General features: G+C 42.1%; 1 protein-coding gene across 1 annotated transcript in view; it reads right to left on the bottom strand.

Annotated features, from left to right (window-relative positions):
• Positions 1–25,654, bottom strand: part of LOC139415144 (vesicle (multivesicular body) trafficking 1) — a 44,619-nt gene extending 18,965 nt beyond the window's left edge. Inside the window, exons 1-4 of the mRNA XM_071163006.1 lie at positions 25,435–25,654; positions 12,905–12,999; positions 5,022–5,149; positions 1,129–1,204 (exon numbers count right to left, since the gene is read on the bottom strand). Of these exons, the coding sequence (XP_071019107.1) occupies positions 1,129–1,204; positions 5,022–5,149; positions 12,905–12,999; positions 25,435–25,525 (390 nt within the window). The 5' untranslated portion in view covers positions 25,526–25,654. The remainder of the gene's footprint in view (positions 1–1,128; positions 1,205–5,021; positions 5,150–12,904; positions 13,000–25,434) is intronic.
• Positions 25,655–26,029: the final 375 nt, after the last annotated feature.

The following is a 26,029-nucleotide window of genomic DNA, read 5'->3' as shown; positions in this document are numbered from 1 at the left end:
GGTATTTCTCAAAATGCATACTACCGTGCTCCGAGCACGCACATTGGAGCGCGGGAGGGTCGGAGTCCAAATCAAAGTATTCGAAACAGAGCACGGAGGGCACTTCACAAATGCATACTCCGTTTGTACATATTTTGAAGCATGCATTGATGCAAGCTTCAATAGAAACTAAGCAAACAAATATGACTCAACCACGTAAAAAAATGAAGCTACATTTCTTGAAATCAATGGCGGCCTTTATTTGAGCTGAAGCGAGAGAAAATACACACCTACTAAGGAATTAAATGTTGCCTATTCACATCTCATGTTGCCTGACCACCATATTTCATCTTGATATATTAATAAAAACATGCTGTGTTAATTTTGGTATGTTTACCTGCCAACATAGTGTAGATAGCAAGTCCAAAATAAGGCAATAGGGCTAACTGGCTAGCTAATAGTACTGTTAGCTAGCTATCCACAAATAATTGATATCTTGTATAATATACATTTTCAGTCAGTTTTGCCTGTTAAACTATCTGGTTTGATATATTATTAGGATTCACATATAGCTAGCTGATAGTTATGAAGTAAAACGGTTGCTTTGTGTGTGTGTGTGTGTGTGTCTTGTTTCGTCTCTATTGCCATTGTTGTCCTGGCTGGAAGACAGTTGGGGGAATGGGTCCATAGTAAGTCAATAAAGCTAACTGGCTAGCCATAAAGAATTGGTAACTACACACGAAAAATGTACATCTACCTTGCATAACATTAGATTTAGGTCATTTTTGCCTGTTTAACTAGCTGGATATCTAGATTATTAAAATTCACAAATCTAGCTGATATTTATGAAGTAAAGCGTTTGCTGTGTGTATATCTTGTTTCGTCCATTGTTGCCATTGTGCTGGCTGAAAGAAGTTCCAGTGAATGAGGGGGTGAAGCTTGAGGTAATACAGACACACTAGGGTGAGTAGAGGGCTTCTCAAATGTATTGTTGTGTGCATTCTCCACACAACAATCCACACAATATAGTATGCGCTGCAGGTAGCCTAGTGATTAGGAGCGTTGGGCCAGTAACTGAAAGCTCACGGGTTTGGATCCCAGGTGAAAAACATGTCAAAAATGTTGTTTTTTGTTTTGTTTTTTACTTACCTCCTCCGATAACTCGCCGAAAACTGACAGGACATCTAACAAAAGGCTAGATGTATAGAAGGACTTAATCATATTCCTACAAAGAGAGACAACAAAAAAAAGAAGTTAATTAAGGCATACTGAAGTCATTAGACCCAAGTGTTTTAAACCTGCCAACTGTGACAAATGTATTCTACAAGACTGGATTAGGCTGCGTCACAGAACATGGATAATTCTATAATTATCAAATACACACAAAAGTATGTGGACACCCCTTCAAATTAGTGGATTCAATTTTTTCAGTCATACCGGTTGCTGACAGGTGTATAAAATCAAGCATACAGTCATGCAATCTCCATGGACAATATAAATAAATAAATAATAATAATTTAAAAAAAGTTGGCAGTAGAATGGCCCTACTGAAGTGACTTTCAACGTGGCACCGTCATAGGATGCCACCTTTTCTTCAAATTTCTCCCCTGCTAGAGCTGCCCCGGTCAACTGTAAGTGCTGTTATTGTAAAGTGGAAACGTCTAGGTGCAACAACGGTTCAGCTGAGAAGTTGTAGGCCACACAAGCTCACAGATTTGGACCACTGAGTGCTGAAGCACGTAAAAATCATCAGTTCTCGGTTGCAACCCTCACTAATGAGTTCCAAACTGCCTATGGAAGCAACGTCGGCACAAGAACTGTTCGTCGGGAGCTTCATGAAATGGGTTTCCATGGCCGAGCAGCCACAGACAAGCCTAAGATCATCATGTGCAATGCCAAGCATCGACTGGAGTGGTGTAAAGCTCGCCGCCGTTGGTGGAAACGCGTTCTCTGGAGTGATGAATCACTTCACAATCAGGCAGTCCGATGGATGAATCTGGGTTTGGTGGATGCCAGGAGGACGCTACACCTGCCTGAAAGCACAGTACCAACTGGAACGTTTGGTGGAGGAATAATGGTCTGGGGCTTTTTTTCAATGGTTGGGGCTAGGCCCCTTAGTTCCAGTGAAGGGAAATCTTAATGCTACAGCATACAATGACATTCTAGACGATTCTGTGCTTCCAACTTTGTGGCAACAGTTTGGGGAAGGACCTTTGCTGTTTCAGCATGACAATGCCCCTGTGCACAAAGCAAGGTCCATACAGAAATGGTTTGTCGAGATTGGTGTAGAAGAACTTGACTGGCCTGCACAGAGCCCTGACCTCAACCCCATCGAACACCTTTGGGATGAATTGGAACGTGGACTGCGAGCCAGGTGACTTTTGGCCATGTAGTGTATGTGGATTTGTCTCTTATGAATTTGAATGATAATTGGATCCAAGGAACCAAACAGGTCTGTAAATATCAAACTATGACACGAGTCATGACACTAAAAGAGAGGACTGTGGGTCTGGAGTCAAAGTTCAGAGGCGACACCACTTGTGGAGATTCAGTGTAGATCACAGGACAGGAAGCAGGGAGGAAAAAATGTCATAAAATCCCACAGCTGGTTCCAGGAAGCATAAAACACAAGGCCGTAAAAAAACACAGAAACATAGGGGCTTGCTTTCTGGGGGCTTCCAGAGCAGAGGTGTGCCATGTCAATGTAAGACTTGTCGTGGAGCAGAGCAGTGCAGAGTGGAAAGTAGACCAATGTATTGAAAAGATGAAGGAAGTTTCCTATTCAGGATTAGTTCCCATAAACATTCAACTCTGCACCTCTACACATGACATAACGTAACATTTATAGCTTATTTATGTAGATCTAGTTCCTTGTAAATCAAAGCTTTTTTTGTGCCGGAGAGGAATATTAATATAGCCTACTTCTCGTTATCCCGACTTGAAGACAAGCGTGTTTTATTTGTATTTTCACATTTCTTCAAATGTGGTTGTACGTATGTCTACATACCATTGCTGGCACCAGTTTTACCAGACAAACAGAAATGACGTCATCAATAAATACTATAGGTATACTATATAACTCTCTCAAGATTGGCCTCAAGTGCATTCCTTGTTCAAATATCAATTATTAAACACTGGGTATATTTAATGTTTTCAATTTCCTAAGAAAAATAATTTTGTGAGCCAGAAACCATACGCTGTCCTTTCTTCAACACACAGGGCAGAGCAGCCACTCCCTCTCCGTCTGCGGCCAGCTTTAATCAAAGGCTGACCACACTTCATCCATTCCTATTTAATGGTCTGCAAAATACTAGTACTGCAGAGCACCGTGGAAACCATCCTGATGTCTGGGTTGATCACAGTAAATCCTTCCACACCGCTTCACCTTAACCTGAGGTTAACTATGATGGCGTTCACTGGGAGGGGATTCATGGCGTACAGCTACTTCAGCAGACCTTACTGAAGGTTGAACAATATTTTTGTGGGTTTGTAGCATGTCTCACTGTCATGTTGTGGAAACAAGATGGTAAGACGAAAAGGAAAACAAAATGCATCTTGAATAACAATACATGGCTGGAAGTAAGACAACTAGCCTACGTTGACAAAAAGAGATCTAGGCCTATTACTGAAAGATTTGGAAGTTCAACTCCGCCCACTTCTCACTTGTACACATCTGATGAACGTCATTGGCATTTGGATTCTCATGACGCAGGGGTTGGGTCGCGGGGAAGGGGAGGCAAACGTGAAAACAGAAAGGGATGAAACAGCATGGAGGTTCATTTACAGCACATTCTAGCCTGCATTCTCAACACAACAGTGTGTGCTTTCATGGCTTTTATCTGGCTGGCTCTGCAGAGGTCAGCATATTGGACAGAAATTGGGCCTGCCTCAGGCTATTTTCATGCATTATGTCAACGGCTCTGGACAGAGAGCCTCACAAGACCTCAGTGAATGACTTCCACGCTTCCAGCTATGACATATTTTATCTGACCCTACTTTCATGCACTCTTTTTTTAAATTGAAGGATAAAATCTTTCACTGGAACGGATGGATTTAAAGCCTCCTGATCAATTTAGAAGTTGAAACCACGTTAGATTTGTCAACACTTTGGCACTGACTCGATTTAAGCTTTTGAAAATACAAAGACCATAACCAGCCAACAACATAATAGCTGGATAAAAGTCCAATGCTTATATGATTACCCCTTTATACTCAATGGAATCCCCAAAATATCCAAGTTTTACTTGTTGGGAGAAGAATATGAATCATCAGAACTGTAGATTTGACTTCCACTCATCAGTTAGGTAGCGAGTTCAATGAGGCTTTAATTAAACATTGCTCATTGCTTAGAAACAAATTAGTGGATTGGTGAAAACCTGCCATCTTAAAATATAGGCGGAAAACATTTTTCATCCCAATTGCTACATTGCACAAGATGAATGGGCACACAGACATATGCAACATGGATGAAGCCTTTAACTACTAGCTGCAAAACTCAAATGTTATTTCTCTCCCATGTTCAGGACTGTGTCTGGCGCTGTATCTGGGGCCTGGAATCAGCACACAGGAGACAGCATCCTGTCCCTGCCTACAGTACTGGAGACCCTGGCTGGCCTGGCCTGGCCTGACCTGGCACCCAGAGTTCCTGGAAAACTCTGCTCTACTGTCCAGCCTGCTGCTGACGTCAGTGCCCGACGACACACTCATTATGGCAGCCAGACCTGTAACACTACACCTGCATGGCCAGTAGGAATCATCTCACCCTTGTGGCAATCTATTTACACAGACAGGGCTTTGTTGCTAATTTTAGACTCTGGAAGGGACCCTTCATGTGCAAAAGCAACAGTGGGATTATTTTATGTCAAGGTTCAGTGAAAGGAAATGGTAATCATGAGGGCTTACGTATTGGAATCAGAAAATTGGAAACAGTCCACTGCCATGCTGAGATTCAAGAAGCAGGGAGCTGTCTGCAGCTACAGTACAGTAAGACTTCTTCCCATGCTAAGCAGGTAGTAAGACAGTGAGTGAAGAAGTAGCCTTACTTGTGGAATCGTCCAGATCGATCCTCGTTGTCAGCGTAGAGGAACATTTTTAAGGCATAGTTTTCGATGTGGGCATTGCCGACAACTTCCTGGGAGATTGAGTCATTGTCAGTCAGCTCCTTCTTCATCTGAAAAACACACAACAGCATCAAATCACGCAAAAGTAAATTATGTTCTGCAGGTAGGCACATTCAACCTGAAAAACCACAGGCTGTAAGTGGCAAACATTTTACAAAGGGCAATCAATCAACACAGAGTAGTTTCAAAATGCACATTCACTTGGACTTTTCAGCTTATCAATCTTTCATCGGACACAAAACATTCCTCCTAGGTTCCTGAACAGCACAGACATAGTCTGTACATAGAGGGAGCCTGTGTACTGTACTGTGTATGAAACGTGTGAGGCGAGGCTTTCCATGGTGTGAATAATTCATTCCTGGGATGCAGCAGAGCGCAGACACTGATTCCACACCAATAGAGTCTAGTATGGTGGAGTGGACGGTCTCTGGAGATGCACCCATAGATCATTACATGGACAATAACCAAGGGTGGATTTTACCGCTTTCATTTCAACAGTGCTGGACAATAAATCTTGAGCTGAGCACCACTCACCAAAAGGATATTTAACCAGAAACATCAAAGCCAGTTGCAAAGAACTGGCAGTTTACTTTACCACACCGCTCTTACATGGCAATTAATCATCTACGACAATACCAGTAACACAGACACTAGAAAACTCATTTACACAATTTTATTGTTTCTAACTGACTTGTTCGTTTTGTCAAAACTTAATTGTCTGTGTATGGTCAACCACTGCATGCAGCTGACAAATTAAATTATTGCTGTGCCCATATTGTGTCTTAATGGTTTGTTGTGGCCAGCTGCCAAAAATGCAGCCGCAAAGCCCACTCACTGTCACAGAGCCAGCCTCTCTCTGAGGTGTTACAGTCTGCTAGAGAGGTTTCCTTGTAAAATCAGCAAAGCAAATAATACTGATTACATTTCAACAGGTGCCCTCTGCACTCCTGAATGGACTTACTGTTCATGTTAATGAAATCTCAACCTATGTTTAAATTTTATTTTAAAAGAGGTAACACGCAGCACAGTACATTACTTGTGTTAGCGAAGGACTTTAAAAACATAACTTAGATGGAAGTGTGCCGAAGTTCTAGAAAGTCGAGCCAGACGTTTCTAATTGAATCAAAGGATTCAGCTTGGATCACAAAACACCACTAAAACTACTCTGGGGTTCTCTAGAAGTCCCTGCTGTACTAGAACAGCTTAGCAAAACACAATAGTCATTTTCAATACGTCAGGACAATATTACCATGAAAGGCTGCATCTTCTTTCATGGTTTTGCTTTCATTGCAAAACAGAATGAGTGAGAAATGTGTTTCTTACCCTTGGGGTAAAGCAACCCTAACAGATGAGAACTAGGCCTACTGACACTCATCAGGTCTGTATAGGCACTGTAGGACAACAAAAACAAACAGCTAGTGCATTGAAGTGACTGACAATGCAATGTTAAAGACGGCCAAAGCGGCAATCAGGAAAAGAAAAACTGCCGTTTCCATGAAACAGAGGCCCATCAGTGTGTAGCCTAAATACAGACAATCTCTTCCACCACACCTTCACACCCTAATCCACTGCTCTCCGAACGCTAATTTAACGATGGAGAAAATGAGCCAAGTGTGCTGGTCAATATGCTGAGGGCCAGGCTGTGGGCTGGCTTTAGTTCAACTTCAATACCAGAACAAAAAAGACAGATTGGCATCTTAATTATTCATCCTCTGCACAAAATAATAATAACGGGTTGTTTGTTTCCCTAAAAATGTGTAGCTTTAGTGGATATTAAACTGTCATGAGGTGAAATGATAAAAGAACCACATGGTGCGATGTAAGATTTGTTTCTTCAAAACAAACTTTATTTGCCACATGCGCCGTATACAACAAGTGTAGACTTTACCGGGAAATGCTTACATACAAGCCCTTAACCAACAGTGCAGTTCAAGAAGAAGACAATATTTACCAAGTAGGCTAAAATAAAAAGTAACACAATAAGAATAACGAGGCTATATACAGGGGGCACCGGTACCGAGTCAGTGTGCTGGGGTACAGGCTAGTTGAGGTAATCTGTAAATGTCGGTGGGGATGAAGTGACTATGCATAGGTAACAAACAAACAAACAGCGAGTAGCAGCAGTGTACAAGAGGGGAGGGGGGGTGTCAATGTAAATTGTCTGGTGGCAACTTTTATGAATTGTTCAGTTGTCTAATGGCTTGGGGGTAGAAGCTGTTGAGGAGCCTTTTGGTCCTACTTGCTCTGCTACCGCTTGCCGTGCAGTAGCAGAGAAAACAGTCTATAACTTGGGTGACTGGAGTCTCTGACAATTTTATGGGCTTTCCTCTGACACCGCCTATTATATAGGTCCTGGATGGCAGGAAGCTTGGCTCCAGTGATGTACTGGCTGTACGGACTAGCGCTTTATGGTCAGATTTGCCATACAAGGCAGTGATGCAACCGGTCAGGATGCTCTCGATGGTGCAGCTGTAGAAAGTTGAGGATCTGGGGACCCATGACAAATCTTTTCAGTCTCCTGAGGGGGAAAAGGTTTTGTCGTGCCCTCTTCACGACTGTCTTGGTATATTTGGCCCATGATAGTTCGTTGGTGATGTGGACACTTGAAACTCTCGACCCGCTCCACTACAGCCCCGTCAATGTTACTGGGGGCCTGTTCAGCCCACCTTGTCCTGTAGTCCATGATCAGCTCCTTTGTCTTGCTCACATTGAGGGAGAAGTTGTTGTCCTGGCACCACACTGACAGTTCTCTGACCACCTCCCTATAGACCGTCTCATCGTTGTCGATGATCAGGCCTACCACTGTAGTGTCGTCAGCAAACTTAATGATGGTGTTGGAGTCGTGTTTGGCCACGCAGTCATGGGTGAACAGGGAATACAGGAGGGGACTAAGTACACATCCCTGAGGGACCTCAGTGTTAAGGATCAGCATGGCAGACGTGTTGTTGCCTACTCTTTCCACCTGGGGGCAGCCCGTCAGGAAGTCCAGGATCCAGTTGCAGAGGGAGGTGTTAAGTCCCAGAGTCCTTAGCTTAGTGATGAGCTTCATGGGCACTATGGTGTTGTAGCTGAGCTGTAGTCAATGAGCAGCCTTATCACATAGGTGCTCCTTTTGTCCAGGTGAGACAGGGCGGTGTGGAGTGCGATTGAGACTGCGTCATCTGTGGATCTGTTGGGAAAGTATCCAAATTAGAGTGGGTCTAGGGTGTCCAGGAGGATGCTGTTGAGGTGAGCCATGACAAGCATTTCAAAGCACTTCATGGCTACCGACGTGAGTGACATTTAGGCAGGTTACCTTCGCTTCCCTGGGCCCAGGGACTATAGTGGTCTGCTTGAAACATGTAGGTATTACAGACACTGTCAGGGAGAGGTTGAAAATATCAGTGAAGATACTTGACAGTTGCTTTGAGTAAACGTCCTGGTAATCCGTCTGGCCGAGCAGGCTTTGTGAATGTTGACCTGTTTAAAGGTGTTGTTCACATCGGCTATCGAGAGAGTTATCACACAGTCATCAAGAACAGCTGGTGCTCTCGTGCATGCTTCAGTGTTGCTTGCCTCGAAACGAGCATAAAAAGGCATTTAGCTCATCTGGTAGGCTCGCGTCACTAGGCAGCTCGCGTCTGGGTTTCCCTTTGTAGTCCGTAATAGTTTTCAAGCCCTGCCACAATCGACGAACGTCAGAGCCGGTGTAGTAGAATTCAATCTTAATCCTGTATTGACGCTTTGCTTGTTTGGTGGTTCGTCTGAGGGCATAGCGGGATTTCTTATAAGCGTCTGGATTAGTCTCCCGCTCCTTGAAAGCGGCAGCTCGAGCTCGATGCGGATGTTGCCTGTAATTTATGGCTTCTGGTTGGGATATGTACATACAGTCCCTGTGGGGACAACGTCGTCGATGCACTTATTGATGAAGCCGATGACTGAGGTGATGTATTCCTCAATGCCATTGGATGAATCCTGGAACATATTCCAGTCTGTGCTAGCAAAACAGTCCTGTAGTGTAGCACCCACATCATCTGACCACCACCGTATTGAGTGAGTCACTGGTACTTCCTGCTTTAGTTTTTGCTTGTAAGCAGGAATCAGGAGGATAGAATTGTGGTCAGATTTACCAAATGGAGGGACTTCTTTAATATTAGACATTGCGCATCAGCTGTTATTTACAAAAAGACACCACCCCCCACGCCGTATCTTACCAAAGGTAAGTTCTGCCGGTGCATGGAAAATCCTGCTAGATCCATTTCATATTGTCCATTTCTTCGTTCAGCCACGTCTCAGTGAAACATAAGATGTTACAGTTTTCAAATGTCCCGTTGGTAGGATAATCTTAATAGTAGGTCATCAAATGTTATTTTCCAATGATTGTACGTTAGCAAGAAGAACGGCTGGCAATGGGAGTTTACTCGCTCGCCTACAGATTCTCAGAAGGATCCCAGATCTGCTTCCCCTTTTCCGGCGTCTTTTCACGCAAAAGGCGTGGATCTGTGCCTGTTCCAGTGAAAGCAGGATATCCTTCTCGTCGGACTCATTAAAGGAAAAAGTGTCTTTCAGTCCACAATGAGTAATCGCTTTTCTGATGTCCAGAAGTTATTTTCGGGTCATACGAGATGGTAGCAGCAACATTATGTACACAATAATTTAAAAAATAAGTTACACAAAACAAAACAAACAAATTGCACAATTGGTTGGGAGAATGTAAAACGTCAGCCATGTTCTTCGGCGCCATCTTTAATTTCATACTGTGCTTCCTCTTCTGGAATGGAATGAAAGTCTCATTCATGTTCCCATGATTAGGGAGGAAAAATAAAACAATGATTTCACATTAGCTTCCAGAAATATCATACAAGGCGCAAGACATAAAACAAAAGAAGTTGAACAATCTGTCCCGAGTCCACATTGACATAATCTGCGACAGTAGGTCAAATATGTATTTCATAGAAGTTTCTTCACCACCTTTTTAAAGCCCTTTAAACTGGATGCACCCACCAGGTATGGGCTGTTCGCTGGCTGAGACACTAGCTCTATAAAAATCCCTGAGTAAACAGCATCCAGAGGTTGTTTCCTGCTCCTCTTTCAGAGGAAGACCATAAACCCAGTCTTTTGAACTCTTGATGAGAATACAGTGCTCTTACATTTTCTCAAAGGAAACAATTAACAGATAGGATAGATAAGAAATGTAATAAAAAAAATCATAATAGGATATAACCGTTCTCTTTCACATAAGAATGTATTGGTTATTACAGTTGCTTCCTTTCCATGACAAACATGACTAACAAACATTTCATACCAAAGGATGTGCAAATGTGACATATCAAGAGTTGGCTACAGTGTGAGAGAGAACACCCATGTTGCATTAAAACCTTAAGAAAATCAAGGAAAATACAGCGCCTTTTGAAAGAATTCAGACCCCTTGACTTTTTCGATGTTACAGCCTTATTCTAAAATGTATTAAATAACAAATGTCTCATTAATCTACACACATTACCCCATAATGACAAAGTAAAAACAGGATCAGATTTTTTTGCAAATGTATTCAAAATAAAACATTGAAATGCCTTATTTACATAAGTATTCAGATCCTTTGCTATGAGACTCAAAATTGAGCTCATGTGCATCCTGTTTCCGTTAATTAATCATCCTTGAGATGTTTCTACAATTTGATTGGACGTGATTTGGAAAGGTACACACCAGTCTATATAAAGGTCCCACAGTTGACAGTGCATGTCAGGGCAAAAACCAAGCCATGAGGTTGAAGGAATTGTCCGTAGAGCTCCGAGACAGAATTGTGTCGAGGCACAGATCTGGGGAAGGGTACCCAAAGATTTCTGCAGTATTGAAGGTCCCAAAGAACATAGTGGCCTCCATCATTCTTAAGTGAAAGAAGTTTGGAACCACCAAAACTCTTCCTAGAGCTGGCTGCTAGGCCAAACTGAGCTATCCGGGGAGAAGGGCCTTGGTCAGGGAGGTGACCAAGAACCCGATGGTCACTCTGACAGAGCTCCAGAGTTCCTCTGTGGAGATGGGAGAACCTTCCAGAAGGACAACCATGTCTTTACGGTAGAGTGGCCAGACGGAAGCCACTTCTCAGTAAAAGGCACATGACAGCCGCTTGGAGTTTGCCAAAAGGCACCTGAAGGACTCTCATACCATGAGAAACAAGATTCTCTGATCTGATGAATGCCAAGCGTCAGGTCTGGAGGAAACCTGGCACCATCCCTACAGTGAAGCATTGTGGTGTCAGCATCATGCTGTGGGGATGTTTTTCAGCTGCAGGGACTGGGAGACTAGCCAGGATGATGACAAGATGAATGGAACAAAAGTAGAAAGATCCTTAATGAAAACCTGCTCCAGAGCGCTCAGGAACTCAGACTGGGTGAAGGTTCACCTTCCAACAGGACAATGACCCTAAGCACACAGCCAAGAAAATGCAGGAGTGGCTTCTGGACAAGTCTCAATGTTCTTGAGAGGCCCTCCCAGAGCCCGGACTTGAACCCGATCTAACATCTCTGGAGAGACCTGAAAATAGCTGTGCAGCAACGCTCCCCATCCAACCTGACACAGCTTGAGAGCTGAGAAGAATGAGAGAAGAATGAGAGAAACTCCCCAAATACAGGAGTGCCAAACTTGTAGCGTCATACCCAAGAAGACTTGAGGCTGTAATCTCTGCCAAAGGTGTTTCAACAAAGTATTGAGTCGAGGGTCTGAATACTTGTGTAAATGTGATATTTCAGTTTAACACATTTGAAAAAAATATATATATAGTTTTTGCTTTGTCATTATGGGGTATTGTGTGTAGATTTATGATGGGGAAAAAATGATTTAATCCACTTTAGAATAAGATCTGGAAAAAGTCAAGGGGTCTGAATACTTTCCTGCCGATCAGGTCTTACATTAAACACAGAGCTTAAAACTCAAATCAGATGTTTTTTTTATTGCAAGTCTCGCAATTCCACTCAAGAAATTTCGGAAGTACATTTCTGATGGAATCCATTATTCAAAAGGCATGCATATCGTAACTAATGGTGGTTCAGATTGCAGTCTTACCGAAGCTTTGACTGAATGTGTGATCCAACTATCTCAAAGACTCCAATTTCTCCTTGGATAACTTTAAAAGTAGACCTAATCGAATCTAGGGGCTACATTACTATCGATTAGAGACATGAATATCTGATGGACAAGCTAAAGAATAACTGCTAGACCCTCAAAACAAGCAGAAATTACATTTGGCATTCACCTTTTGAGAAATTTGACAATGTAAATCAAAAAAATCTTCCTATATTTAGATCATACGGCAATTACATTACAGATGTTTGGAATCAAAGAGCATTTCACTCTTATAATTGAAAATGACGAGGTGCAGATATTTCAATCATGTTCGCAGAACTCAATCAAGGGAGGCTGACGCTTTGTTGTTAATGTCCTTTTTGAGAGGCAGTGCCAAAATCCACTTCTGAAGGGAAACTGAATCCACTGCAAGGCCTGTTCCTGACTAGCTTTGAAAATAGTAAAATGTCAAGACTCCTAAAGTGCACTTAGTGGCCAATGGCTTTGAAGATATTCATTACTAAACTGCCCTCAGACATTCACGACGTGATAAGCTTCATTTAGTGGATATTGCTACAGAATAGAGGAAATAGAATTAACAAGGAATATGAAGTAGTGCATTATGATAACTACATTATGATATCTTACCCAAAAATCAACAAATCATGATGTGAAGACAATTAGGAAATAGTAGATAAATGTGTCATTGATAAACGTTCCAAAGGCTGTATCCAACCTTTAGTGTAGCTGACTAAGTATCTCACCGTTTCTAACTGATCCATCAGTTGCACAAGAAACTTCCGACATTCTGGGGTTTTGCTGTCCAGTTTCATTCCCGTCTGCATGGCATAAAGCCGACCTGAAAGAGAAGGAAAAGGGTATCACCATTTTATCCCAGAGCAATGTGTCAGGGGTGATGATGACACTTCATGTTTCCCAGAAATACACTGCGTACCCTCAGAACTGCCTCAAATTCGTTGGGGTATCGATTACAAGGTGTCGAAAGCGTTCCACAGGGATGCTGGTCTCTATTTACTCCAATGCTTCCCACAGTTGTGTCAAGTTGGATGCATGTCCTTTGAGTGTTGGACAATTCTTGATACACACAGGAAACTGTTGAGCGTGAAAAACTCAGCAGCGTTGCAGTTCTTGACACACACACACACACAAACCTGTGCGCCTACCACCTACTACCATACCCCGTTTAAAAGGCACTTAAATATTTTGTCTTGCCCATTCACCCTCTGAAATGGAACACATACACAATCCATGTCTCAATTGTCTCACGGCTTAACACTGATTAAAGTGGATTTAACAGGTGACATCGATATGGGATCTTAGGTTTACCTGAATTCACCTGGTCAGCTTTACCTGGATTCACCTGGTCAGCTTTACCTGGATTCACCTGGTCAGCTTTACCTGGATTCACCTGGTCAGCTTTACCTGGATTCACCTGGTCAGCTTTACCTGGATTCACCTGGTCAGCTTTACCTGGATTCACTTAGTCAGCTTTACCTGGATTCACCTGGTCAGCTTTACCTGGATTCACCTGGTCAGTGTGTCAGGTGAATGTTTTGTACACTGTGTTCAAACAAAAAGATAGACTACTCTCTCTTTATTATCCCCGAACAGCAATTCTTATGGTAAAATCAAATGTGGACTGGGCACATAGTTCTGTTAAATGGTCAAACATTTTTGGGGTTCAGGGTGAGGTCTTTCAAATTAAAGTAGGCTACCCTAAATCACCCAAAGTGTCAATTTTTCCAGCATGTTGGGGCGGCAGGTAGCCTAGTGGTTAGAGCGTTGGACTAGTAACCGAAAGGTTGCAAGATTGTTTTCACGTTCTTCTGAGTTATGATGCTCACTTTGAGTGAAATTATTTAACATCCCATCAGCGCAAGTCCGTGAATGAGGCTGTGTACATATTAGCATTATTGTTATTATATCGTTAGCATTGTTTCACTCAGCACATAGCAGCCAAGAGGGAATCTTGGCTCATGTTTTCAACACACGCTGTCCATCCACCCTCTCCTCCATGTTGACAGATCCTTGCGTCCTTTGATTTTATGCATCCAGGCTCAGGACCATTAGCGCTCTTCTCTCCGTTTTCAGAGATTGAAAACATGCGCACACCCAGACATCTGGTGAAGGACTGTCCCCTGAGCCTTAAAGTCTTCCCTGTGTGCAACTTTGACACACACTCAATGTTTGAGAGGCCATTGCCAAATCCAACAACTCTGGGTTTACAGCTGTTTCGAGTGCTGCAGTTTCCAACCAACAAAGAACTCTAAAGAGCCACACCTAATTGACAGACATTCTATTGAAGTGGTACATGAATGAAGATGTGGGAAATTATACAGTGGGGCAAAAAGTATTTAGTCAGCCACCAATTGTGCAAGTTCTCCCACTTAAAAAGATGAGAGAGGCCTGTAATTTTCATCATAGGTACACTTCAACTATGACAGACAAAATGAGAAAAAAATCCAGAAAATCACATTGTAGGATTTTTTATGAATTTATTTGCAAATTATGGTGGAAAATAATTATTTGGTCACCTACAAACAAGCAAGATTTCTGGCTCTCACATACCTGTAACTTCTTCTTTAAGAGGCTCCTCTGTCCTCCACTCGTTACCTGTATTAATGGCACCTGTTTGAACTTGTTATCAGTATAAAAGACACCTGTCCACAACCTCAAACAGTCACACTCCAAACTCCACTATGGCCAAGACCAAAGAGCTGTCAAAGGACACCAGAAACAAAATTGTAGACCTGCACCAGGCTGGGAAGACTGAATCTGCAATAGGTAAGCAGCTTGGTTTGAAGAAATCAACTGTGAGAGCAATTATTAAGAAATGGAAGATATACAAGACCACTGATAATCTCCCTTGATCTGGGGCTCTACGCAAGATCTCACCTCGTGGGGTCAAAATGATCACAAGAACGGTGAGCAAAAATCCCAGAACCACACGGGAGGACCTAGTGAATGACCTGCAGAGAGCTGGGACCAAAGTAACAAAGCCTACCATCAGTAACACACTACGCCGCCAGGGACTCAAATCCTGCAGTGCCAGACGTGTCCCCCTGCTTAAGCCAGTACATGTCCAGGCCCATCTGAAGTTTGCTAGAGAGCATTTGGATGATCCAGAAGAAGATTGGGAGAATTTCATCTGACCATATGACACCAAAATATAACTTTTTGGTAAAAACTCAACTCGTCGTGTTTGGAGGACAAAGAATGCTGAGTTGCATCTAAAGAACACCATACCTACTGTAAAGCATGGGGGTGGAAACATCATGCTTTGGGGCTGTTTTTCTGCAAATGGACCAGGACGACTCATCCGTGTAGAGGAAAGAATGAATGGGGCCATGTATCGTGAGATTTTGAGTGAAAACCTCCTTCCATCAGCAAGGGCATTGAAGATGAAACGTGGCTGGGTCTTTCAGCATGATAATGATCCCAAACACACCGCCCGGGCAACGAAGGAGTGGCTTTGTAAGAACCATTTCCAGGTCCTGGAGTGGCCTAGCCAGTCTCCAGATCTCAACCCCATACAAAATCTTTGGAGGGAGTTGAAAGTCTGTGTTGCCCAGCAACAGCCCCAAAACATCACTGCTCTAGAAGAGATCTGCATGTAGGAATGGGCCAAAATACCAGCAACAGTGTGTGAAAACCTTGTGAAGACTTACAGAAAACATTTGACCTCTGTCATTGCCAACAAAGGGTAAATAAAAAAGTATTGAGATAAACTTTTGTTATTGTCCAAATAATTATTTTCCACCATAATTTGCAAATAAATTCATTAAAAATCCTACAATGTGATTTTCTGGAGAAAAAAAATCTAATTTTGTCTGTCATAGTTGAAGTGTACCTATGATGAAAATTACAGGCCTCTCTCATCTTTTTAAGTGGGAGAACTTGCACAATTGGTGGCTGACTAAATACTTTTTTGCCCCACTGTATATGACTAGGCAACTAGATTCAGCCATGGGTGAAGTGGAGTGGATGGTTGGGGGGCCGAAACGTAATTCTATATATTTTTTATACTTCAAATTGACCACAAGTAAGCCCTAATGAGATTGGATTGGAAAATAATAATTTTATCCACCCAGATCTATATTTTTTATTTTGACAAAAAACTTTTGGGGGGGCAAAAATGTTGTGGCCCGTGGGCCGCCTGTTGCCGACCTCTAGACTGACTAGGCTATAGACATAACACAAGAAGAAGCCACTCAGAATAAGAGCAATGCCATGAAGAGGCAGAACAAAAAAGCAGAACACTGATGCTTTGAACGTGTAGTCCACAGCCTGAAGTGTGAGCCTCTGAAGGACTGCAGTCAGAGCCTTAATAATGAGCTGTCTCCAACCGGGACAGAACAACAATCATCGATCCAGTGAGTTCAAAGTCTTTAGCTACACAAAGTAAGACAGGCAGGTGAAATGTTTTCCAGACCAGCACCCAAGTAGGTGTCCACCTCTAAAATGAAGATCATACCTTCCACACGTTGGCGATTTAAATGCTAACAGCATGAAGGATGCTGCTGTCCCTTAGGAAATTAAAAGATGAGCCACTAGATCAGCTTGTAGCCTAGAGCCTGTCTAGCCAAAAAACATGGCATAATTGTTTGCCATTCTTCAAAGAGTGCTTTAAAATAACAGGATAAAGCTGCACACTAGTAGGGATGGGCATTTGACATTTTCTGACTGTTCGAGTACTCGCATTATTTTTTTTCCTCCAGAGTACTCAAATATTTTTTAGAACATAAGGCCCACACTGTAAAGAAATGTGTGCATTTATCTATAGGCCTATGCCAAGTGTTGCGACAATGCCTCATTTATCATAACCATTAGAGATAATACATCCTAATTGCTAAATTGACCCATATATATATTAATTCAATAAAAAAGCATGTGCCATTTAATTTAATGAAACCGTAATATCAACTATATCGTGAAACACAATCTTCAAAAAGGCAGTCACCTCAGCAGTGGCGATTGCTCGTAGAAGCCTATGGCTATGCAATGGCATAGCCTTATATTGTTAATTTAGCAGACAAGACGCTCTTATTTCCCAAGCCCTTATCACAATCAAGACACCTATTTTATATTTTAAAAAAGAAAATAAATGAAAAAAAAGTTGCCACTGCAAAGTGAGGCGCGTCTAGAACAGTTTTTTAAAATTATTTTAAACGGGGCTCAATTTGGCGAGTTAAAATACTTTTTCAGGGTTACAAAATCTGTCTTTTCGCTATGCAGATATTAGTTTATTCTGCCAGTTGTTTTGAATTTTCTGAATGGATGAACAACTCCACATTGAACACTGCATGGCTACATCTGTTTGGTGAGTAACCCTACGCTTAATGATTCTGGTGAAAACATGCTCTGGCTGGTGAAAACATGCTCTGTCTTTATCAAACTATTTTTTTGTGCGTATTTTCAGTATGGAACCTGTCTATGTTTAGGGGGTTATAGCCTAGGCTAACCAATTCTAAAATGGCACTATCAGTTCGCAATGAAGCCTAAACGGAAAATACATGGGAATATTATTCCAACTGCAGCTCGTTGTTAGAACACGTTTTCCTACTTCAGTCAACCAGTCCATTTTGAATGTGTGATAACATTGTTGTTATTTGGCAAGGAATGTAACTTGTGTATCCCATCAGTCAGATACGTTTTTATAGGCATTTATTTATGTAGGCCTAACGGGAGCTTGTGTGCGCAGTCAGCACGTGTATGTATGGAGCGGTCAGAACGCAATTGAGATAATGAGACATGGAACTGTGTGATGCATGGCTTGGTTAATTTTTTGTTGTGCCCCGCAAATGCTCATGCACAAATGGAACACTAGAGTCAAAGCAAATCAACGTTGTCTTCAAAACAATTTTCAATGGCCCGTTCAGGCAGCCACAAAGCACATTCCACCAAATAGTTTTACAGTATTTGATTATTATTATTATTTTATGTTGTTGAATTTTTACCCCCTTTTTCTCCCCAATATCGTGGTATCCAATTGTTAGTAGCTAGTATCTTGTCTCATCGCTACACAACCCAACCAAGCCGCACTGCTTCTTAACACAGCACGCATCCAACCCGGAAGCCAGCCGCACCAATGTGTCGGAGGAAACACCGTGCACCTGGCAACCTTGGTTAGCGTGCACTGCGCCCGGCCCGCCAATGGAATCGCTGGTGCGCGATGAGACAAGGATATCCCTACCGGCCAAGCCCTCCCTAACCCGGACGACGCTATGCCAATTGTGCGTCACCCCACGGACCTCCCGATCGCGGCCGGTTACGACAGAGCCACTGCGCCACCCGGGAGGCCCCCATTATTATTTATCTCTGGACAGAGCTTTGACGTCCGTTCAGTACTCATGTCCATCCCTAGTAGCGCCGATGCAATAATTTATTCACCAACATTTCGACAGCAAGCGGTCTTCATAGAATAGGCTATACCAAACCATGAGTAAGCACAACATTTCAGCAAATTTGGCCTAATTGTTATCAAGAGGACAATACAAAGTACTGTATTTTATTGAGATCTTCAGAGAGACCAGTGATGCAGTTGTCATTCTGACCTATAAGTTTTGACAACTGCCTGGCCAGCCCTCTTTGCCTTGAATGCAACAGGTTCCATAGGCCTGTCTGTGAGCTGAGAAAGTAGGCAACCCAACATCAGCTTCCAAGTCAGCAGCACATCAACAGGGCATTTTAGTAATAAAAAAAGAAAGTTATACTAAATCAGCAAATGTCACATTTCCAAGTTGGGATAGGGTATCACAGTGCATGTTATGACAAAGGTTGAGTTTTAAATCACTCATCTAACTCTAATTTCACAGTCATTACATTGTAAAACAGGGTGGACTAGCAATTAATACTTCCCAGCAGAAAATAAAAAAGCAAATATACCCAGCTGGGAGTTCTCTAAGTATGGCAAAAACACTGATCGTTCATTTTAATGAAGGGGTCTGTGTCTTTGATACAGGGCTGCTCTATGTATGAAGCCTATGAGTGGGCAAATGTTAATGTTTAATTGTAAATTTCAATGTTTACTGATGGAATTTGGTAACATTTCTTGTCCAGATCCATGTGTGATAGGCATGTGTCAGTGAGTCAGTTATAATTGTAACAACATGGCCTTAAGATATCTAGCTAGGCTAAATTCTGCATTCAAGGCACAGATATTGTTGTAAGGCCACATATAGTGAACAAAATTCTAATTTTCTTTTGTGTTTTCAACACCTGGGATGCCATCATAGTGTATGGCAGGTTGAATGCTGCTGCATTAAAAATTAACAAGAAAAAGCCTGGGGCTTGAAACCAATAGTGGGCCTGTTACATGGTTCTCTCCCCTACAATAACACTGGCTCAATTCAAATTGCAACTGAACATAAAACACCGGAAAGACGCGTTAAGGTGACCAATTTACAAGACAGAAGAAAAACAGAATACAGTCACTACTTTTGGTTGGCTGAAGCAGTTTAGATGTGATTCTAGTAGGTTCAGCTTAGATAGAGGCACAATATTCATTATGCTCACCATTAGCTTTTGAGAAGAGAATTACATGGCTTTTAAAATGGCTTCACCATGTGTCATATATCAAAACAAAGCATGTCAGAAATCAGAAGAATAGAACATTTTTGAAAACACTTTTCAAAGGTTTGAGCCAAGGTGCAGCTGTGTAAGGCACTGCATCGCAGTACTTGAGGCGTCACTACAGACCCGGGTTCGATCCCGAGTTATGACGCAGCTGGCCATGACCGGGAGACCCATGAGGCGGTGCACAATTGGCCCAGCGTCGACCAGGTTAGGGGAGGGTTTGTCTGGCTGGGATGTCGTTGTTCCATTATGCTCTAGGGACTCCTTGTGGTGGGCCGGGCGCCTGCATACTGACTTCGGTCACCAGTTGTACGGCGTTTCCTCCAACACATTGGTACGCCTGGCTTCCGGGTTAAGCGAGCAGTGTGTCAAGAAGCAGTGTGGCTTGGCAGGGTCGTGTTTCAGACGAAGCATGGCTCTCGATCTTCGCCTCTCCCGAGTCCGTACGGGAGTTGCAGCGGTGGGACAAGACTGTAACTACTAATTGGATACCACGAAATTGGGGAGAAAAAGTGGTAAAAGTCCATTAAAACTATGCCAAAGGCCACCTGTTGATATTTCCTAAACAGTTAGCCATAAGGAAAGCAATAGGGATAATTTTGCTCAGATATGATGATGGTCACTGCACATCACAGCGGGCACTCACAATGTCATCCTTTGTCAAGCCATTACGCCCATACAGCTTAACATCCAATTCTCCTCTTCTGAAACAATGCAACACTGAGACCATTCACGACAGACGCAAGGCCATGAAAATAAAATCCATAATCCACTGTACTTCAGAGGGGGAAATTATTTTGCCATGGGCAGAACTTTCTGTGTGAGTGTGGAAGGGGGTTGGTGAGTAAGGGAACTTCATGGATGGCCAGGGGGGGTTACAGTATTCTCTCCCCTAGACAGAGATGTAGGAGAATGACAAACTACAGTGTCCAATGACACAAAAAGAGACAGTCAGCAGCATTCATTCCTCTGCAAGACTCCACAGATGGTAGTGCGTGCAGCCCAGTGCATCACTGGGGCCGAGCCCCCTGCCATCCAGGACTTCTATAACAGGCAGTGTCAAAGGAAGGTCCCAAGAATTTGAGGACTCAAGCCACCCAAGTCGTGGACTGTGCTACCGAACGGCGGCGGTGCCGATGCACCATGTCTAGAGCCAACAGGACCCCCCCCAGGCTTCTACCCCCAAGCCATTCCTGATAGAAAGTTAAATAGGTAGCCAAATAGCTACCTGGACAATCGGCATTGACCCTTTTTGCACTAACTTTGACTTATCACATACGCTGCTGCTACGGTTTAATATCAGTCACTTTATTCCTAGTTATATGTACATATCTACCTGAATTACCCCTGCACATCTACTCAGTACCCTGTGTATTTAGCAAAGTTAACGCTATTTTTTTAAACTTTTCTATTATTTCTCTCTGTATTGTTGGGAAGGACCAGTAAGTAAGCATTTCACTGTTAGTCTATACCTGTTGTTTACGAAGCACGTGACGAATAAAATTGTATTTACTTTAATTTCAGAAATGTGGAATATAGCTAAAGGGGATGGTTGACTCTGTCCAATGTAGCTTGATTCACAGGGATTAGTGCCGTTCATTTAATACACTGAATGTTAAGAATATTTCCCATCTCAAAAGTGAGTCAACTTTTCCCCCTGCAAATGTTCTTCCACAGAAATAGACAGTGTGGTAGTTGAACCTCCACTAAGTAGGCCTAATCCATGACATCCTTATTAATGTATGTTGAAGTAACAAATCGGCCTATAACTTTCTGTCAATCTTTCGGGTTTCAGATATGGTAGAATTTGACTAAAATCCTTGCCAAATGGAAATAAATGGGAGGAATACATGCCTGTCCTGGCATGCATACCCAACGCAAGCTTGACATTAGTCATAAAAAGAGTGTGAGTTGAGTCCTCAGTTTGGGCGTGACAAAGTCTTCACTGACATTTGCAATGAGAACAGAATTGGGTATGCTGGGATGCTAGCCCGCGCACTCAGCTCTCCTCACTACAAGGATGCTATTATGTACTATAGCTGCAGTTCAACCGGAAGACTAGATCAAGTCCCGGAAGCGGGAGAGAAAACAACTCAAAGAGAGCCTTTTCCATAAGTATAGCATACTATAGCACAATGCCAGGGCGCAGGGGCCTACACTAGGAGACAGAACACAGGCCCATGGTGCTGCAGTCGAACCGGAGGTTCAGCAATTTTTACTTCTGTGCTTCAAGTTGGCCATGTTTTATACAATATAAAGCAGCAGGAGAACACAATGTTCTATTTGAAATGAAAGCCTCTGTGTTGGTTAGGGTTACTATGTGCTGCTGAGGCGGGATATTAAATCACTGTGGTATCCTGCTGCTAGCTTGGACATTCATATTAGGGAAAATGCAATCCATTAAGTGGAAGTTCGTTTGTAGTCATTGTTTGGCCTGGGGGTGCTTGGGTTCAATAATGGTGGGTAATTATAGGGAAACAAATCAGGGCTTTTGTTTAAACCATGAATTTCCCTAGTTGTATGGAATGGATCAAGTAAGCTGTAGCCTAGATGATGAACATTGCACAAATAGGCTTGGCGTATTTTGTTCAATGTAATATAACGGCTCGCCGATTTAAAAAAAGAATGATTGTTGCACCACTCCTTTGTAAAGCCTGCCACCACTAATCCACTAAATCAATACACTAACCTATAGCTCTTGAGTCCTCTAACCATTGTCATGTGATGAATGCTTGACAAAAGAGGAAGCTCATTTGCTATTCAGATGGTTTCATCCAGACCATCAAAATGTCAGGCTAATAACTGTGAGAAAATCCTTATTACATTAGGTAGACTAGTCCATTTGATCCTATTCAGTCTGATTCAAATAATGGCAGCCATTTTCCTCTTGTGAGTCTGATTTACATTGGACCTTTGAAGCTAGAATAGCCTGGCATATAGGATACTCTGCAATGAAGTAGAGGTACTACATCGTCTTGATTCTTGACAATTAGATTTAGAGCAATGAAGGTTCTCTTAACCATAACATTTCAAAACAAAGGCAAAATCAGTTTGAGAGAAAAGTCAGTCCCTATGGCCGTCAGCTCTACAACCTTCTTCCAAAGACAATGGGGTTGAGTCATTCAGAGGATATGTCGATGCTGACCTCCAGTGGCATGTTGAATTACTGGTCCACTCTGATGCTCATGGGCCGTGAAACAAGGAACTCGTGCAGAAAACCTTCAACCATCTCTGCTTCAGTCCAAACCCCAAACCAGCCTAAATAAAATCAGACACAATTGGAGAACTCAAGAAACACCAAAGCTACCAGACTTTCTGTCGAAGCCCATCAACTAACAATCCCCAGCCATAATTATATACACAAGAAAAATATCAATAGGGCTTATTCCAATAAGGCTCACAAAAACAGAACAGATTAGTGTCCTTCATCCAAAGGACACTAATTTCTCTACTCATGTCCTTTCAATTCTACCAACACACCCGCCATTGCAATTAAAATAAAAGAACCAGTCGGGCAGTGAAACTGCGCAGTGATGCCAAACTGGAAAAATATGTTCCTCAGCATATTTGGCTAATCCACCTCACAGCATGTTCTCCACATCCCATACATCCCTTTCAGCCAAAAGCAGCCATTGTCAGTCATCAGTATCTTTGTAATGAGCCATGGTAATTATATTTAAATTCAATCACTTTTGACAACAGCTGTTTTGATTTGAATGAAACCTTCTATACATATTTTCCCATCGTAGAAGTGCTCAGAAGATGACTTTTTGGACCTCAATGCCAAAACATTCAAGAGATAAAAGGTGCTCAGAGATGATCCATGTCTTCGTCACTGGAAAAGATAAATTGTATAATTCTCAATCGTTTAAAAGCTTACAAACAGGTCAAACTATTTTATAATTTCTTTAAATATCGTGTAAAAAAAACCTTAATTATCTAAAAACACAAACTCCCATTGAGTTCATATTCGCATATGTTGTAGCTTAGTAGTGCTCAGCAATTAACCAACATTTGTTATTTTACGGTTTTTAAAACAACTATTTGACCGGTTGTTTCAATTATTTGAATTCCATTTCATTTGTTTCTGTTGCTCAATGCACATTGAACAGTTTTTCTAGAGATAAATCAGATCAAACCCGAACTGTGTGATGTAGTAGGGAGTTGTTTCCAACAAGCCAATATTCGACAGTTTGGTAATTAACTACAATGACCATAATCCTTTGCACGCCTACTTGTCCGGCCTTTAGCCGTGGTATATTGGCCATATACCACAAACTCCTGAGATGCCTTATTGCTATTATAAACTGGTTACCAATGTAATTAGAACAATAAAAAAAATTATGTTTTGTCATATCCATTGTATATGGGCTTATATACCACAGCTGTCAGCATTCAGGGCTCAAACCACCCAGTTTATAATCTTTATTAAAACGCTTTTTTCTCAATATTACAGTACATTAATAAAAATGTTTTTCAAACACTTGTTTTGAAACATTCCATCTAACAACTCTTAAGCATTATATTACAGAAGTCTCCAAAGCACGTTGTAGAATAACCAAATACGATTAATGAGAATGGCAGGAAAGATGAACCCTATCACAAAAGGATTCTAGTGATAACATTGCATTGGATGGCAGCTAGCCTTATGTGTTAGACACTACAGATGTACTGCAGCCTAGTAGTTCACTAAACTATAATGTTTTCAAGATTTTGTCAGAGAGTTTAGGACTCCTGTCAGCTCCCAGAGCTAGCCTATAACAAGGCTTAAGCTCAGTAGGCTAACAAAGTCTTAAATCACCCAGATGACGCAGAGACAGTACAGTGCCTTGTCGGTCCCAGCATTTTGAAAGAAAACGTCCTTTGTGTAAAATAACTAGCTAGCTAACGTTAGCTAGCCACAATCCACCATAAAGCAATTAGGCTGCGCTTGATAACAACATAGCCTAGTCATAGACCATGTAGTGGCACTGAATAAAATATGCTTGCTAAGAAAGGGTCAAATAAAGTAAGTCATTTGTACACGTTTCTAGACTTGAGAAAATATACCTATTTTTATTTTCCTGTCTGGCAAGCTAGATATCAAGCCAGGCTCTGGGGCCAGACACTGGTCACATGAACTGTGTCCCTACCATAGGCAGCTGGCAACGCCTTACAAATGAGTCATGCTATACCACAAAGCTTACCATATAGTTAACTTGCATAGCCTTTTTCACAGAATGTGACATAGTTAGATAGAGTACTCTTATAGTACTGTTTGCAATACACTAGCTAGCTAACAATTAGTTAGTTATGAATACTATGAACCTCGACTACTTTTGATAAAGCCGACTGAGAAGTCAGCAAAGTTAAGAAGTAAACATTTGTTAGGTAACCACTAACATTAGTAAGACTGGCAGCAACAACAAAAAAGGGTGTCGAAGTTGTAGCTAGCAAGCTGTCATTCGTTAGCAGCTAACGTTAGCTACTGTACCTCTGGTGTTATTGTTGTTATGATTCCATAACTAACGTTAACTAGCTATAGTTAGATAAATGACATGTCTGGCTAGCTGTCGACCACATACGCTATATTCACAGAACAGTTAGCTAACTAGCGATTTGACGGTTCATGTCCCCCTAATGGAGTTGACAGCTGAACATAAACGGACAATAATGGCAAGCTATCCGAGTTGGCTAGCAAGTAACGTTACAAACTCACAGTAGTAAGCCACGACAGGATCCCTCTTCTCATGTTCCTGTGCGGTTCTTAGATAGTGTTGAATGGCTTTTAGCTGTGGTGGGAGCGCCATCTCTAATAATGTAAATACACTAGCTAACTATGGCAGATTAGTCAACATTAATGGAAATGTGGCTTGCTAACTAGCTGGGTCTCAACAACAATGCTCATCCTTGCGCAGAATTCTTCCGCTTTCGTGTTCAATACGTTTAGCGCCATCTGCAGGAAAGGAGGACTGTCAAAGCAAAATGGCATCATAATGACATTGACAACATATTGATTACTGCGTAAGCCTATTGCAATGCGTTCCATGGTGATCTCACGGGTTGTGCGTAGCCAAAAATCTTATTATGATATAAATGGAATGAGAATCAACGAGAATTATGGCATATTTGTAGTAAATTGACATCAAGGATCTGCATGCAGCTTATAGATGGGTAGGTAAGTTTTTCAACACCACAATGGTCCACTGTGATTAAACTGCATATAGATTTTTCCCTAGACTATGCGGAGTCGCCAGAAAACGCTAACATCCGTTTTTCAGGGATACATTATCTTCAACCTAACTTTCGTTCCC

The sequence above is a fragment of the Oncorhynchus clarkii genome, chromosome 8 (genome assembly GCF_045791955.1).
Source record: "Oncorhynchus clarkii lewisi isolate Uvic-CL-2024 chromosome 8, UVic_Ocla_1.0, whole genome shotgun sequence".
In the NCBI taxonomy this organism is placed as follows: domain Eukaryota; kingdom Metazoa; phylum Chordata; class Actinopteri; order Salmoniformes; family Salmonidae; genus Oncorhynchus; species Oncorhynchus clarkii.
This window is presented reverse-complemented; position numbering and strand designations above follow the sequence as displayed.